Below are 16,087 nucleotides of genomic sequence, written 5' to 3'. Positions count from 1 at the left end.
AATCTGATCTGTAAAGCTTCATTTTTGTGAAGGAGTGACAGCGAATTTAAGCCTAGCAAATATACTGGAAAGCTGGACAGCAGAAACTGTCTTCACATCTTGTGAAATGAAGGGAAACATTAAGTGCCCTGTATCTACCAGACTGATGCACAAGACAGGTTTCTATACGGATCTCTGCTTTTTAGTGCTTTGTTTTTAGAATAAAATTCAGGCTTTGGAACCTATGTAAACAACAGCATAGTAATGAATTCCTTCACCTTGCACACCTGTAAAATCATATTATTTTCATGTTATTTATTAATTTATAAGAATAGAAAATCTAGTCATTTTTAACAGGATATCCTTTTTATACCATGGATATAGAAATACTGTATTTCAGAGGACTGGGAGGAGCTTTTGCCATCTATTTTTAACAACACATTAACATTTTAATGAAAAATATCTTTTAGGTTGAATACCTTCAGCAAACAAACAAAGAACTTGAAAATCGCATCCAAGACCTCTTGGACACTAAACAAAATGTGACTAGTGAGGTTGTGCACTTAAGCAATAAAAATGAAGAACTGTGTCAAGAACTGAATGAAATAGACCATTTGGCACAGCAGTTGGAAAGACACAAGGAAATTGTACTTGAGACTGCAGATAAAGAAATAGGAGAAGCAAAGGTAATCAATGATGTTTTACAAGAGTAGGATCTGCTTAGCTCTCAGGTTACCTTTTTTTAATTGCAATGAGTTACCTATTGGCTAAAGGAAGATTAATCACAGCAATTTTGTCTCGTTACTGTATTGTGTGAGATTAATTCAGTTAAGAGGCAGTCAGTCTTCCTTCTTCTGTTCAGTATGAAACAAAATTCTGAGATACCTTAAACTATTGATAAGTAACAGACATATGCAAGAGTGATGCCTGTGTTTGTAGGGTGTTCTATTCTTCTAAGAAGAGTCACGCAACAATTCATTTATTAGTTGTGCTCAAAATGAGTGTGTATGCTGCAAGTTTTATGTACTTTCCATTTATAGGAGCTTTAGTGGATATGTGAACATAAATTTTGGCAGATTACAAGGAGATAATAATACTTTATTTCTTAAAAAAAAATCCATTTGCTTATTTTTTTATAACAAAGGAATTGTTATTTTGGATATGCAACTTTTAACGTAAAAGTTAATTTTGGTTTGTAGAAAGAAATTGAAAGAAAAGATGGTGAAATACAGGATCTTGAAGAAACTATAGCAAGGCTTAAATCAGTAAGTAAAAATACTTTCTATTCAAGCATTCTTTGTAGTGTTTTTATCATTCTGTAATCCATGTTTCTTTCATATGTTATAAAATTCACCAATGCATTGTTTAAGGAAAACTTTCATAGTATCCTCAAATGCTCTTAAACTAATGTAAAAAATGTAAGAGCTAAAGAAGCTACATCACATTGTTTCAAAAATAAGCTTAAAGAAAGCTCTATAGACAGTATGCTTCACTGTGACCTTATTATACCTTTTGCTAGTAATATTTCTGATATCCACAATTGTACCTTCCTTGACATAACCATTTTTACCACAAACTAACAATGACATCCCAGAGGATTTTCTTAATGGAGGAACTACTTTGGCTCTTCACCAGCATGTGAATAATTATGCACAACTTGCATACATAGAAACAAAGTTTAGTAGCCCAGATGAAAAATAACAGCATTACCAAACTCTTATCATCGTATAGCAGGTTGTGTATTAATTGCATATCGTGTGTTGTTTTAGTATTTCTAATGAACTTGAAAATATGAAAATATTCTCTGAGCACAAAATTGTAGGAAATATATACCAAACAGCATTTGCTAAGCTACAAGATTGAGTTAACTGAGATACAGTATTGTGATCTCTTTTAACACCAGCAGTGTTTCCAAATGCCATTTAAAAGTATTTGTTTCTGTAGTTGCTGCTTTTTTTCCATCTTTACATTTCACTGTGCTCCTAATTTATTTCTTGAAGTAGGAGCTGAATTAAGCAAGAGTGAATCTTTCTTGTTTCATTCCTGTTTGCAAACTGTGTAGGAAGTAAGTCTCACATTGATTTAACATAAAGTAGCATAAAGAATGATTGCCAAATTAACAAATATTACAGCATAAAACATGTGAGCTAAATAGAAGTACACAGTGTTGAATACCAGAAGCTTAACAAAATGTTAAATAGCTTTTTCCAAATGTATCAATTGGCATTTCTATTTATTTATTTTTAATAATACTTGTTACTGCAGGACTTGTGCTCATGTCGTAGACAGAACGAGAGGCTGAGTGAAGAACTCTTTGGAAAAACAGATGACAAAGAAAATCTGGAAGTACTGTTAAATCAGCTTGAACAAGAGAAACAAAAACTGATGGAAAAAAATGAAAACTTTGAAATAAAAGGTAAATGGTCGAATGTAAATTATGTTCCTTTAAATTTTGAAATAGAAAATCTTGCAGCTAATAATACTGAGAGACTAGTAATACTACTATATCAACTGAAAAGAAGACAGAAATTCATGAATTGTAAGTTAAGTGAAATATTTGGTCACAAAAGTGTGTTTTCATTCTGTTTTTGAGAACCAAAAGTTGAACTTACATAATTGAATTGTGATCCCACTTGACATCCTAATAACAATATGGCAGTTTCTTACGAAATAATTTATTTCATCCCAAACTGTTTTTATTCACTCTTTGAGTGAATGACTTCGGACTGTTTAAGAGCTTTTTCCAGTTTTAATTTTAAAACCTCCAAGGATAGAGATATCTCAGTCTCTCTAGGCAACCCATTACAATGTTTATTATGCTCAGAGTAAAAATGTTTTCCTTCTGTTGCCTGTAGCAATTTATCATCATCGTTTCTCATTTACCCACTATGCACATCAGTGAAGAAAATGGCTCCATCTTATCTATAAACACCTCTCAGTATTATCATGCTGCTCTTAGGTCCCCCATGAGCTGTCTCTTTTCTAGTCAGAACAAGCCCAGTTCCTTCAGCTATTCCTTACAGGGCAAGTATTCTGCTCCTAGAACTAGCTTGGACTCACTCAACATCTTTCTTGTACTAGGGATACAAAACTGGATACAATATTGTAAATGTGATCTAATGAACCCTAAGTGAAAGGGAATAATCACATCCCTCAGTCTGCGTCTACGCTGACACAGCCCCACTGTACTGTTAGATCTCAACTGGTTGCAAAGCAAACTACTGACCTGTCTGTAGACAGCAGTGAGCCAGGACTTTTCAGCAGATCTTGTGCTTAGGCAGCTGCTGGGTTTACTCCCTTCCAAATGCAAATGTTTCTGGTGAAATTCCTATGGTTCCTATACAGTTGTTTTTATTTCTGTTTCTGCAGAACGCGAACTTGTCCTAGAAATAGAAAGAATGAGATTAGAATATGGTATAGCCTTGGGAGACAAATCTCCTTCTCGTCTGGATGCGTTTGTAAAAACTTTAGAAGATGACAGAGATTATTATAAGCGAGAATTAGAATACCTTCAGAAAATGATAAAACGAAGGCCTAGCCCAAGCCGTAGGACTCCAGAGAAGGTAATCTTTTTATTGTCAACACAGGCTGGAAAAATAACACAGATACATTGTAGATTTATTAAGGGAGCTTTTGAATGTATTTTCAGTAGCAATAACTGTGTAGCATTTTTTTGGTTTTTACTGATTATACATTCTTAGCATAAAAAATTAACCAAGAGTAACTTCAATGAACTTGTTTTTATTTCCCTATTCACATTTTACAGTAACATTGATTCATTATTGATTGGTTTGTTTGAAATAAATAGACGATAAAGAAATAAAAGAAAGTTTGAAATCTTATTGTTAGCTGGTTTGCTTTTTGTTTTTAACAGTTAGTTCTCATTGTTAGGTTATACAAGAAGTCTGGCATTGCTGGGAGTTAAAATGTATTAGACTTATACTTTTCGTGTATTATTAATTGTATGGGTTCTTTCTTATTTGCATTACTTAATTATCCAGATATTTTAATTAGTATATTTGAACCTAAATTTTACTAATCACTTTGCAGAGTGAAGATCTTAGATTGGTCACCAGAGAAAGAGATGAGCTACAGTCCATGTTAGACAGATTTGAAAAACATATGATAGAAATTCAATCCAATGTCAAATTATTGACTGCAGAAAGGGACAGATTAAGTATTCTTTATGAACAGGTAAGAAGAGATTCTTTATCACTGGCATTGAAATAACTGATTGGCACTTATCTTACTACTGCTTGTTTAAAAAGAAAAAAATCCACTGTATAATAGAACTTGAGGAGTCTAGACCTACTGGAAAATAACAAAGAACAATAAAATATGTACCTACTTTTTAAAATTGTTAATAAAACCACGCGTTCCAGTGTTCGTTATTAACTTCAGAGCCATTCTAACTTTCTACTGGCATTTGGAAATGAGGAAAAAAATGAGAAATGAGAAAAAATCAAAAGAATGCATGAGAAAGTTGGGTAAGCATACAGGCTGAAAAAAAAATAGTAGTAGTAGTGCTTAAATGATGAGAAAACAAGTGAAGTTAGTTTATACTTGGAACAACAGTGGGATGCCAAGTATGTTGGCAGCATAAGTTGTCATGACACTGTGTGACTCAAAATAGATTTTGGTTGTCTAGGGAAAAATAGGACTATAATAGTACTTCTATTGTAATAACAGTGTTGAAACTTTCTGTCAGCATTTACACTGTATTAATTGCAATCCACGTATGCTAACAACAATAACTTTTTAAAGTCTCAGAGTGAATTAAACAGGCTGAGAAGAGAAGCAAAACATAATTTAGTTTCTCAAAGTCATGTGGAAGAAGAAAGAGCCGTTGCAATGACTGACTTTAGAAGACTAATGGCAGAAAAGGAAAGCCTAAAAGAAAAAATAAAGGTGAGTTGTTTTTTTTAGCTAAACTGCTTGCAGTAAGGTGGTATTTGGGAAAGACTTAGAAATTTTGCTGTGTTTGTGTCTGGCTGTCAGTTCCACTTTTCAGTAACTTTTCAACTTGTCTAATTTCAAAATCACTTGAGAGAGCTGGGTGAGTTAGTTGTCTGAGTTATCATTCCAAACTCAGTTGCAAAGTGGGAATGGGGTAGAGTAACGTGCTTGAAGTGTCTGCAAGCAAACATGGCATCTCCTTATATGTAGAGTGTAGATATGAAGCCCCAACCACAGAATATTTTTATGTGTATGTACTACTTTGAAGATGTTCTTCGAGTGCTAAGCTACACGTGCTTGTGACCCTTTCTGTTGCCCTGTAGCTCTGTAATCTTTCTGCAGAAGCTCACAAGTATTAATTCAATTGGTACCAAATATAAATATATGCTTCCTTTAACAGAACTCTGATTCATTTTTTTTTATTATTATTATTGTTTATATGTATATTGAACTGGAGCGGTGTATTTTCAGCTATTGCTCTCTGGTTTTATAGAGAACTTTGCATTAGGTTATGCATCGAAGAAGTAAAGTAGTGTTTTCTTACAGATTTTTACATTTAAACATAGTGTATCTTATTACATGTAGTCCCATGTTTCTACCTCAGATTCAGCAAGAAACAGCTAACCTTGAAAAATCAAAGATGCAGCATGATATTTCAGAACTGGAAAATAATATTCATGAAGTAAGTACTTTTTTTTTTAACCAAGCAAGCCTTTATTCTAGAATAGGATAGACATTTCAAGCAATTAATTTTGCTAGCTCTGTTCAATTTAGTTTTATTTAAAAACCAACTTGTGATAGTTTTCTTAAATAATAACATGCCTTTTTTTAATTGTAGTTTGAATTGGAAAGGTGTGAACTAAAGAGTACAATCTCTATCCTGAAAGAAAGAATAAACTCTTTGGAAAATGAATTGAAATTGAAGTCCAATAAACTTGCCCAGACGTCTGATGATTCTTCTCAATTTAAAGCTGAGCTTTGCTCACTTCAGTAAGTCTAATGCAAAACATAATTTTCTTTCACAGATGCTAACATAATTTTGTTTCTTCTATGAACATATAGCAGAGATGAGTTGTTGGGAAAGACTATAAAATATTTATATATATATATCCCTTGGTACCGTTTTTGTCTTAAGGAAAAGTAAATTGGAGTAAGGAAAGTGCTGTGGTAGCTTTTCACAGTGAACTCCTCCTGGACATATTTGATGACCAGATACATTGCTGCTTTTTGTGGCTAACAGTGAATGAAAAAATTCTCCTCCTTCTTGAACTGTTTCCTCCAACAACTGTGTACTCTGCTTTTGAATTTAGCAGAACTGAAAATTTCTAAAAGGACTTCCAAATACCATTTGCTAAAATGAAGACAGATGCCTTTACAAACTGCAGCAGTGGGATCAAATTGTGCTCATTTTACAGAGGTGTCAATAATACTGAAGATTTTATGCCAAGCATTATTGATATTTGACAGTTGAGTGGTTCATGGAGAGCCAGTCTGTAATGACATCTCATTTGAGCTGTTTTCTTCTGTCAGCCTCTATATGTCATATGCTAGCACTATTACAAATATACTACAGTTTTGCAAGTTGGCATCTTAAGAGCCGTAGGACCAGTCTGCAGGGATTTGACCCACTTGAAGTGTAGGATTAAGTATACCCATGTATTTTTAAGGCCTATTTAAACTTGCAGGCTCAATGCTGACCCTTCAAGTTGTTTTAGAACTCCCATCAGGTAAATGTGGTGGGACAAAAAGAGGTCTGAGAGAATGTGGAAATGGATAACTGAATAAATCTGGGTGGAGATTTGGAAATTCAGGCATTTGATATAGGTAGAAATGCAAGCCTTGGGTACAAGATGCACTACAAAACAGGTAGAGCTGTAAACGAAATGTCATGTCCCACCCCACATCCCATTCCACACCCCCAAAATATATATTTATTGCAAAATGGTACTATTCTTCTGTACTATATTTATGTACTGTTATACAGTACAGTGGCAGGGGTAGATAACTGAAGAGCTGAAGCTCAGAAGCAAGGCTCAGTTCATCCAACACTCCAAAGGCTACTTGTTGGTAAAATCATTAGTGTATTTGTTTGTAAAACTGTGACATCATGGAGTATCTTGTTAGATTCTTTTCAGTTTTAGAAAAAAAAGCATCAGAAGCATCAGTGTTTATAAAATGTGGGAGATGAGGAACAGGGCTGCAATCCATTTAGCATTTGGTTTCACTTCATGTATGGTGGCATTTTGCTATTGCTGTGTTTAGGGCTCCTTTTTACCTCTAAAGTTTAATTCTAAATTAAGTGAGAGTGATCTTCACCTGCCGATGCATGGTATTCTGGACTGAAATAAGGAAAAGCTTTTCTAGTAACAAAAATCAGAGGACATGAGTATTTTGGATTATCATGGTTATTCCATAGCATCGTTTTGAGATGATGTTAAGGTGGACGTGCCACAGGAGTCCAGAGCAACCAGGTGGTATTGGTCTCAGCAGTCTTTAATAGTTTTCTCCCTCCCCGTCTAAGAGGGATTGGTTAGTATGACACAGTCCGATCGTGAGGTTACGCTGGAACTGTTCCAGCATTTCAAGCAACTCAAGAGCCACAAGTTAAAGATCCTGAGTTAGTTCCCAAACTTCTTTCAACTGTGTACTGGTTTTCCAGGCTCTTAAATGAACAACTCCAGAGGTCTGTTGAAGACTTACAGCACCGATTGTCTCTCAAAAAGGATGAACTGCAGTCAGCTCGAGAAGAAATTATAAAGCTAGAGGAGGAAATAGGTGATCACTAGTTATTTTTACTTTTATTTCCTATTTTTAAAATCAAGAGTACTTATTGCTTTATTTATAGATAGGTTAAACCAGAAGAGCACTTCACATGATGAGGCAGTCAATGTGCTTAGAAGTACCATTACTGTTTTGGACAAAGAAAAGGACAGTCTTCAAGAAACTGTAGATGAAAAAACAGAAAGAATTGCATGCTTAGATGACAACATAGCTAACAAGGTATGTGCTACTTTGCACTCCCATCTGGGGATTTGTAAAGCCTTTAGGATTTAGGGAGACATTTGCCTTGATAACAAAACTTGGGCAGAGCTCTAGGCATCACGTGAACTCTGTGTTTGGACCTAGGCAATACAAAGTCATTTGTCAACTCAATAAAGCTTTAATTATGACTGTTAGTGTGTTCCCTATACACTCCAAGAAAATATAAAAGTATTCTTCCTATTTTCCACCTGGAGGTTTATATTGAGATACATGGTTCCAGCTTGAGTTGGCAGAATCCTTTGCAGACTTCTGTCTATTTTTGACAAGACAATTCTGTCTCAATAAAGAAGCTTGGAAATTCGAATGTGCAAAGATGCAATTACTTGCAGATGAAGAGTAGAGTAAAATTATTTAACTTGAGCTATCTTGGAGTGTTGCAATATAATAATACCTAGTACAATTTTTGCTTTTATTTTTGTAGGAAAAAACAATTACTCATTTACGTCTAACTCTCTCTGAGCTGGAGTCCTCAACAGAGTGAGTAAAGGCTAGATCAGTTTATTCAGTGATTGTTTTCTCTGATAAATATCTTCAGTGATCTTAAAATGAAAGTAGATGGCAATTTTATTTATTTTGTTGAAAAGGGCTTCATTCTGTTTAAGTCAAGTAAAGGAGTATATGTTGTAGAGAAAGATGCATGTAACTTTTGAAGAGACTTCCCATGCAATTAACTGCAGGCTGCTAGGGGACTGTTAACACAGCAATTAACAATTAACGATTGTCTATTTTTATTTTCCCAAATTGTTAACATTTCTTAATTCTCAATTAAGCAGTGGCTTTTTAGTATTCTAATTATGCCACTAGATATTATTAGATTTACTCAGGTATAACTCGAGCTGAATTCTAATTATTGGCAAATTAATTCTTCAAGTTTATGCTACCAGTACAGTCCTTATTAAAGTATCTTTAGTTTGTAGCTGGGTTTTGTCTGATCTTTCCTTCTTGCCTCCTTTTAAGCATCACTTTTAAACCTATAGCTTTTAAAAAGAAAATACTTAAACAGCAATATTTAAACATCTCAACGCCAGTGTAACTGAGTATTTGGTACATTGATACGTAAATTATCTGCAGCAAAAAAATAGTGCAAATGTCTGCTGAAATTCTCATATTTCTAGTTTTCTGTGTAACCTCTTCCTTACTGTTTTGCTTGATACCTTTTAAGTCTAAGTTATCCAGGGAAGTTTGTCTTTTTCCTTTATGGTATTAATATGCAACTGCTAATACACTGTAATCACTAACAGACACAGGTAAACACAAGTATCTGTAATTGCTGTTTGCTTAATAAATGTGTAACTTTTTTCATATCGTATCTTCAAAGATACGATATGAAAAAAGCCATATTATTTGTACATACTAAGTATACATTACATACTAAGTATACATTATTTGTACATATTAACTAAGCCCATATTATTTGTACATACTAACATGTTACATCCTTAACTTATGTTCATGTTTAGCTTATGCTTGTGTTTGTCAGCCTTCAGAGAGCAAGAATTGTACCTCGTAAAAAACAAACAACAACAAATATAAAAAGTCCATGTTTGATATTATAAAATATATAAAGTCCATATTTGATAATTTTCAGCAGTATGCAGTATAGTGTGAGAAGGGACAGCTTAAATAAGTTTTTTCAAAATCCTTCTCTTGACAGTCAGCTAAAGGACATGCTGAGCAGCAGAGACCGTGAGATATCTAGCTTACATCGCCAGCTTGATGCATCCCACATGGAGCTTGCAGAAACAGGAAGAGTAAAGGAAATGGCTCTGAAAGAAAACAGACGATTACAAGATGACCTTGCTACAATGACCAGAGAAAACCAGGTATGAAGGCAGTACATGCTGTTGAAGAGTTAACTTATTGCTTGCTTGCACATCAAAACTGCTACATCATGAGTTTTGATTGAATATGATTAATTATTGGAATTTCTTGAACACTGAGAACACTATTAACAGTGACAGGGAAGAAAATGTAAAAGCAATTATTCTGGGTATTTTTACATTCAGTACAGTGGGGGAAAAATAAATGAGTTTTCAGTTTAGTCACTCCTCCCCAGATTAAAATATAAATTTAAATAAAATAAATTGATGGCACAACTGTTTTATCCTATAATGAATTTAACTTGGTTATATCACTTGATAGTTATTGGTAAAAAGAATAAATAAAATTTGTATTTATTACCCGTGGAACAGGGAGGATATTGAGAGAGCAACACATTGTAGAAGCAAATGTCAGGTTATTAGTTGGTTCATAAATAGGGAGAGAAAAAAAAAAGATTGTTAGTACATCCAAATAGATTTTGGTACATAGTGAGTCTTTAATTTTATCCATCTAGTTTCCACAAAGCATTGGATGTATTGGATAAATTAAGCCACATTTCTGATAAGCGTGTTTTGGAATGTAGATTATAATGTTTATTTTCTGTGAGCCTTGGTAATGGTGGCTGTAAAAAAGTGTTGTGAGGTGTTTATTCTGCAGATCTGGTAAGATCAGTTTCCATTTCTGTGTGTTGTTCTGCAGGAACTCTGCTTCCAGTGATAAATTGGGAAAAGTCAATTTTGGGGGAGAAAATACAGCAGAGCTAAAAGCTACAGGGTAGAGGGATTGAAGAAAACTTATTTTAAGTTATGGTAGTCCTGAATAGTCTGAATTTGTTTCCTGATTTCAGGAATGGATAAGGATGCAAAGTCAATGGGAATAGGAGGGGTTCCCTTTCCATTATGTCAAGGTTGTGTGGGATTTTTAGATGGTGAATTCAAAGGTGCCTGGAGAAATGTTCTTATTGGGTTGTCTTTGCATTGGTAAGGTAGGTGTCTGCTGAGGTGGTATCAGTTCAGCTGTGCATTGCAGCTTTTTTTTTCCCTGGTGATTCTGTGCAGGTACTTTGACTGCTTGCAGAGTTTTATTCTACTTATTTATATTAGTTTTACATGATTTCATCTGTTCTTAGCTCTCACTAGTTCAGTCATAACATACTTGCTAACAGCTTGACAGTCAGTAGCTTTAGGCCAAAAAATAGGTGGGAAGTGGTTTCTGATTGCCTGGTGGGCTCAGAGTGTTGGTCCAAATGCTTTTCCTTGAAAGGGCATGCTGTAAATGCATGAGTTAAACTTAACGTCAGTTATAGAATCAAAGTTGAAATAATATCCTTAATGTCTTGAGGAATTGTCTACTTCATTAGGGTATCATTGAATATTTTGTAGAAAAATGGGCTGTTTCAAGCTGGTGCTTTTTGTAGGTTAAAAGAGACCCCTACCATAGAAGTAGCTGAGAGGTTCAGTTAATTGTACTGTGAGATTATCACCATCACTGTTACTGTTGTGGCACCTTCATCCTGAAGTGTTCCCCAGTGTTCACAAGTTGAAACCACCACTGTTGTGCAAGGCTAATTCTTTCAAAGAGCACAGGCAGCATATATAGTCCATGTCCATCTGCATGCTTCCAATCAGCATTGCTCCATCTGTTCTTACTTGGAATTCTTTGGGGCTGGGCTCCATGACTGGGAGTACCTGAAGTGCATGCAGTCTTGTTAATCCCTCACGTGAAGTGCTGAGGAATAATGACAGAGTTTTGTGGACCAGTTGGTTACTGCTGGCCAAAAGTCTTCCAGTTCCAAGTGCATGCAGTGGATGCAGTAGATGCAATAGAATGTGCACATGGACATTATATAGCAAAAATGCCCAGTGTTTATAGGGTAAGTAACATTGTTTTATTGGGTTAAACATCAGAAAAACTAGTTAGAATATATGTGACTGATTTAAAGAGCTAGCCCAGAGTTTTGTTGCAACTCTATGCTGCCCATTCAAACAAATACAACTACTGCCAGCTTCATGAGATTCAAAGGCTTTGTACAGTTTTGATGCTGAGACACAAATGCTTGTTTGAATTCATTGTAAATGCCAACCCTAGAAATAATGAGAGACGTGTTTGTTAATCCATGTATTTCCATTCCATCAATTCAGCTGAGTCTGAAGCTAAAATGTTCAAGACGCTGTAAGTGATGTAGCACTCTGAATCATTTTTGTAAAAGATATGGTACAATACATAAACATACAGGTGCATTATTGAGATTAGAAATGTCATTCACAGGTATCTAATATGATGAAGTGTTAAATATTATCATAATACGATGACTAAAGCTTCCCAGTGTGCTTTGAAAGACCTGAATTCAGTATAAGCTAAGTAAGGCACAGAGTGGGAAGGCTGCTGTTAATGAATATTAACATACCACGAAAAGAAAAAGAAAAAGGAAAAGAAATATCCTCCATTTCCTCCACATTTGATAGTGGGGATAGAACATACTTGCCTTTTTGACTCTCCTGGCTTGAGGACACAGATGAAGGGAATTGCTGAACCTGAGAAAGGGCCAGATTTAGCAGTTCCAACATCTCAAATTCTATGGAGCATTTTTTATGTTTAAATATGGTCTTACAAATGCCTTTAATTAACTTATCTTGCAACTCAACTTTCTAACATCAGAATGTTTATTTTAAATTCTTTTTTTTTTTTTGTAGTAATTTGGCACACCAAAACTTAATTTATCAGGGATAGTGAGTCTTAAAAAAAAAAAAAAAAAATCCCAGTCTCCAGATATGCATGTATTGACTTTTCCAAAGATCAGTCGGGTGTGTCATCAGGGAATCTGTGGATTTTGTGAACTGGTATGATGTTCATTGTTTCACATTTGTTCTGTGATATTCTTGCCTGGAGAACTCTTTCGTGTCGCTAAGGTAATAGGGAATATTTTTTGAACCCTACAAAACCCAAGGGAATTTGACTAAATTACTTAAAAGTAGAATAGAATAAAATCTAGGGCATATGTAATTACTTTGATTGTCTGATAGAGTAATATATGGTGATTAATTTACTCTAATGCACTGTTTTGCCTTTCTGTAATCTTTTTAGGCTGTCAGTACTGAGCTTGAAGATGCAATACGTGAAAAAGAAGAAATGAAAACTAGGGTTCATAATTATATAACTGAAGTTTCTAGATTTGAGAGCCTGATGGCTTTAAAGGTAAAGATAAAATGTGTAGGCACTCATTGTGGTTTTGGTAATGTCATTGAGTTTAGAGTATAACATGCTCCTGTTAGGATACTATAAACAAATTAAAAAATGTGGGGGTTTGTGTCCTGTTCTCTCCCCATCTCCTATCCCCCTTTTTCTCTTAGTTTTCATATACTTTATCTGCAGTATTTTCAAGTTCCTAGTCAATTTATACAATGCCTTACTAGATCTGAAGCTTTGATTACATTGTGACACGTCACAGTTCTGTTGATAAAATTTCAGTTGTCCATAACACTGCAGAATGACAGACATATGTTTGAATATTGTTCTACTGTTTGAGTTTTGAGAACACAAACAGTAAAATATCTGGTACTATACAATGATTAATAGACAACACACAAGCTTAAACTATAGTTTTTAATATTTGACAATTTTTAAAAAGAGAAATTTTAGCTGTACTTCTACTGTAGGACATTGTAAAAACAGCATATTGGAATATTTTCTCTATGATTAATAAGATTTTGACTTTTTGCTTTACCGACAAAACAGCGCTCTTGATGAATGTATTTCATCCAGATGCTTGGATTCAAAAATGTTAAATGTGTGAACTAAACCTTACAGATTCTATTTGTTTTAAATAATTATTCAAGACAACATGAACTAGTAAATTTATTATCTGACTTTGGTTAGGAAAGAATGAGCTTTTATCTGACTTTAGCTTTCATGTGCTAGCTGAATCTTTGCAAATTCAAACACTTCATACAAGTGGAAACTAAAGCATAGAGAAAAATAAGGTTGGTAGTATATGTTAGCTTTGAACTTTCAGTTTGAAACACTTGGAGCTTAGTTGTTAAGAGTGATTTTAATTATGTGTCATACGTCCAAAGCACTTCAGCTACAAATGTGGCTACATCTTTGGTAAGTGGGAATTCAGGCATTCAAGTCAGGTACCAAGAAGCAGGTGGTGAATTATGAAAGTTTGGTTTCAGGGATTTGTCTGATATTACATATGAATGTTTTCTGTGGAGACAAGGATTTACTTTTCTGCACAGTCTTCAGCTGTTTAATCATGAGTTTCTGCTTCCTAATGCCCCTCATTCTGTTCTACAAGAAGGAATTTCACAAGCAGTAGCCTTCCTCACTAGATAAATCTGATTTGTATTAGCAATATGCTCATCCTGCAGTGCACTGAATGAACAGGGGAAGAAAGGAATGGAGCTAAATAAAGAAGAGAAATTAAGCACTGCCTTATAATATGCGTTTGTAGTTGGTGAAGCTAAAATCACAAGCAGGATTTTTTCTATTATTGCATACCTTGCAAGCACTGAAGTCTGCAGTTTTGTACTTTTATGATAGACTGCTCAGTGTGTATGCCCAAATGGGTTATCAGTCTTTTAGACACTGCTGTAATGTAAATATTAGTAAGAGTGCAGTAAGTAAAAGGGCTAAAAATAGACTACTGCTGGAATTTCTTGGATAGACCACTAAGGATCAGTACGTCTCCTTAACATGACCACTGACAACGCAGAGATCCAAAAGAACCCCTCTCTTTGGAGCCTTGCAACTTACTAGCAACCGCTAAATGCAAATATTCCCATTTGGTAAAACTCAGTGCCATCACTGTATTTATTTGGACTTGCAAAAGAGATGATGCAATTTAGTAGCTGAGAAGACAATAAGATTAAGAAAATGGAGAAAGTTCCTACTTTCTTCTAAAAATAAATAAATAAAAATAGTAGGCATTAAAAATGTCAAGTTATGCTTGTCATTGCAGTGTTTTGCTGTTTCATCTAGGAAAAAGAAAACCAAGATTTGTTAGAGAAGTTCCGAATGGTCCATACGCAAGCTGAAGACTGGGAAATTAAGGCTCACCAAGCTGAAGGGGAAAGCAGCTCAATACGACTTGAACTCCTTTGTGTGGATACAGATCGGAGACATCTTCGTGAGAGAGTAGAACTTCTGGAAAAAGAAATCCAGGAGGTAATAACTTGCACAATGTAGTTCTTTCAGGGAAAATGAGATATGTTCAAGTGGTTTATAATAAAATCAACATACTTTTTTATGCTTGAACAGAAGTTAATTCCTATTCATGACTGTTTCAAATATGGACAGTTTTTGAAACAGTAACTACTTCTGATTACTTGTGTTTTCCTTCTCTAACCTTTCCCCAATATCCCAAAATTAGAATCTGTGTGTATTTTAAGAACTCTTCTGTTGGGTGATCATGGTTATTAAGTTGTTGTCTCTATAAGGAACTTTTATTTAGCTGCTTCAAAATATTTGCATACAGCTTTATGAGTATTGTCTAAGTTTAGTTCTTAAATTTCTTTTGAGGCTTTGAATGAAGTATTTGAAGCATTGGTGGCTGGAGTAAAGGCAGAAATTTAATGATGGTAGTAGTAGTAGTCCAAATCCAGATTTAGGATTACATAGTACAGAAAGCTGGACCAATAGCATTAAAAGGAAAATTTAGAGTATAATAGTTCTGGATTGACCACATTCTCTCTCATGCTTTTAATTACAAAAAGAAGAGTAAGAGACTTAATAATGTAAGCTAACTTAAGAAATAGATCATATTTGAGGGGTTTAAAACTTTAATTCTTTTCTGATGCTGCAATCCAGCCTCCTTCCACTCTTGTATAATACTTGCATAGCCCTTTAAGATGGTGAATTAAAAATTGCAGAGATTATTTATCAGGTCTTCTTGGCTGTAATTTAGAAAGAGAAGAAAATAATGTAATCTGACGGTAATTTTATAGGGAAAGTTAATTTTGAAGGATAAAGGAAAAAAATCTGTTATAAGAAAACTGTTAACATTCAGCAATGAAGAGGTATCCGTATTTGTCTTTGTTTAGCATATTATGGCAGCACAAGCATATGAATCTCAGATCTCCTCCATTACAAAAAATATGTCCAAATTGGAAGAGGACATTAAACGGGAAAATCAGGATAAGTCTTCTGTGTTGGCTGACCTGGCTTCTGTGAGAGAACTCTGTGTTAAACTTGAGGCTAGCAAAGAACTTGTATCTCGACAGCTTGCTTCCAAAAGCATGGATTATGAACGGGTAAGCAGCAAAGACAAATTTACTTTGTTATAATAAAA

At 34.6% G+C, this 16,087-nt stretch overlaps 1 protein-coding gene across 5 annotated transcripts in view; it reads left to right on the top strand.

Annotated features, from left to right (window-relative positions):
* CEP135 (centrosomal protein 135) overlaps window positions 1–16,087 on the top strand; it is a 32,059-nt gene that overhangs the window by 7,974 nt on the left and 7,998 nt on the right. For 4 of the 5 annotated variants that reach the window (XM_027457057.3, XM_072037593.1, XM_021267651.4 and 1 more), the window contains 15 exons: window positions 450–665; window positions 1,179–1,244; window positions 2,245–2,395; window positions 3,349–3,542; window positions 4,030–4,173; window positions 4,744–4,887; window positions 5,540–5,617; window positions 5,774–5,925; window positions 7,595–7,710; window positions 7,781–7,935; window positions 8,399–8,454; window positions 9,632–9,800; window positions 12,883–12,993; window positions 14,779–14,964; window positions 15,840–16,049. In XM_027457057.3, the coding sequence (XP_027312858.1) occupies window positions 450–665; window positions 1,179–1,244; window positions 2,245–2,395; window positions 3,349–3,542; window positions 4,030–4,173; window positions 4,744–4,887; window positions 5,540–5,617; window positions 5,774–5,925; window positions 7,595–7,710; window positions 7,781–7,935; window positions 8,399–8,454; window positions 9,632–9,800; window positions 12,883–12,993; window positions 14,779–14,964; window positions 15,840–16,049 (2,148 nt within the window). The remainder of the gene's footprint in view (window positions 1–449; window positions 666–1,178; window positions 1,245–2,244; window positions 2,396–3,348; window positions 3,543–4,029; window positions 4,174–4,743; window positions 4,888–5,539; window positions 5,618–5,773; window positions 5,926–7,594; window positions 7,711–7,780; window positions 7,936–8,398; window positions 8,455–9,631; window positions 9,801–12,882; window positions 12,994–14,778; window positions 14,965–15,839; window positions 16,050–16,087) is intronic. The other variant, XM_027457059.3, reaches the window with a different exon arrangement.

This window comes from Anas platyrhynchos, chromosome 4 (assembly GCF_047663525.1).
Source record: "Anas platyrhynchos isolate ZD024472 breed Pekin duck chromosome 4, IASCAAS_PekinDuck_T2T, whole genome shotgun sequence".
Classification (NCBI taxonomy): domain Eukaryota; kingdom Metazoa; phylum Chordata; class Aves; order Anseriformes; family Anatidae; genus Anas; species Anas platyrhynchos.
This window is presented reverse-complemented; position numbering and strand designations above follow the sequence as displayed.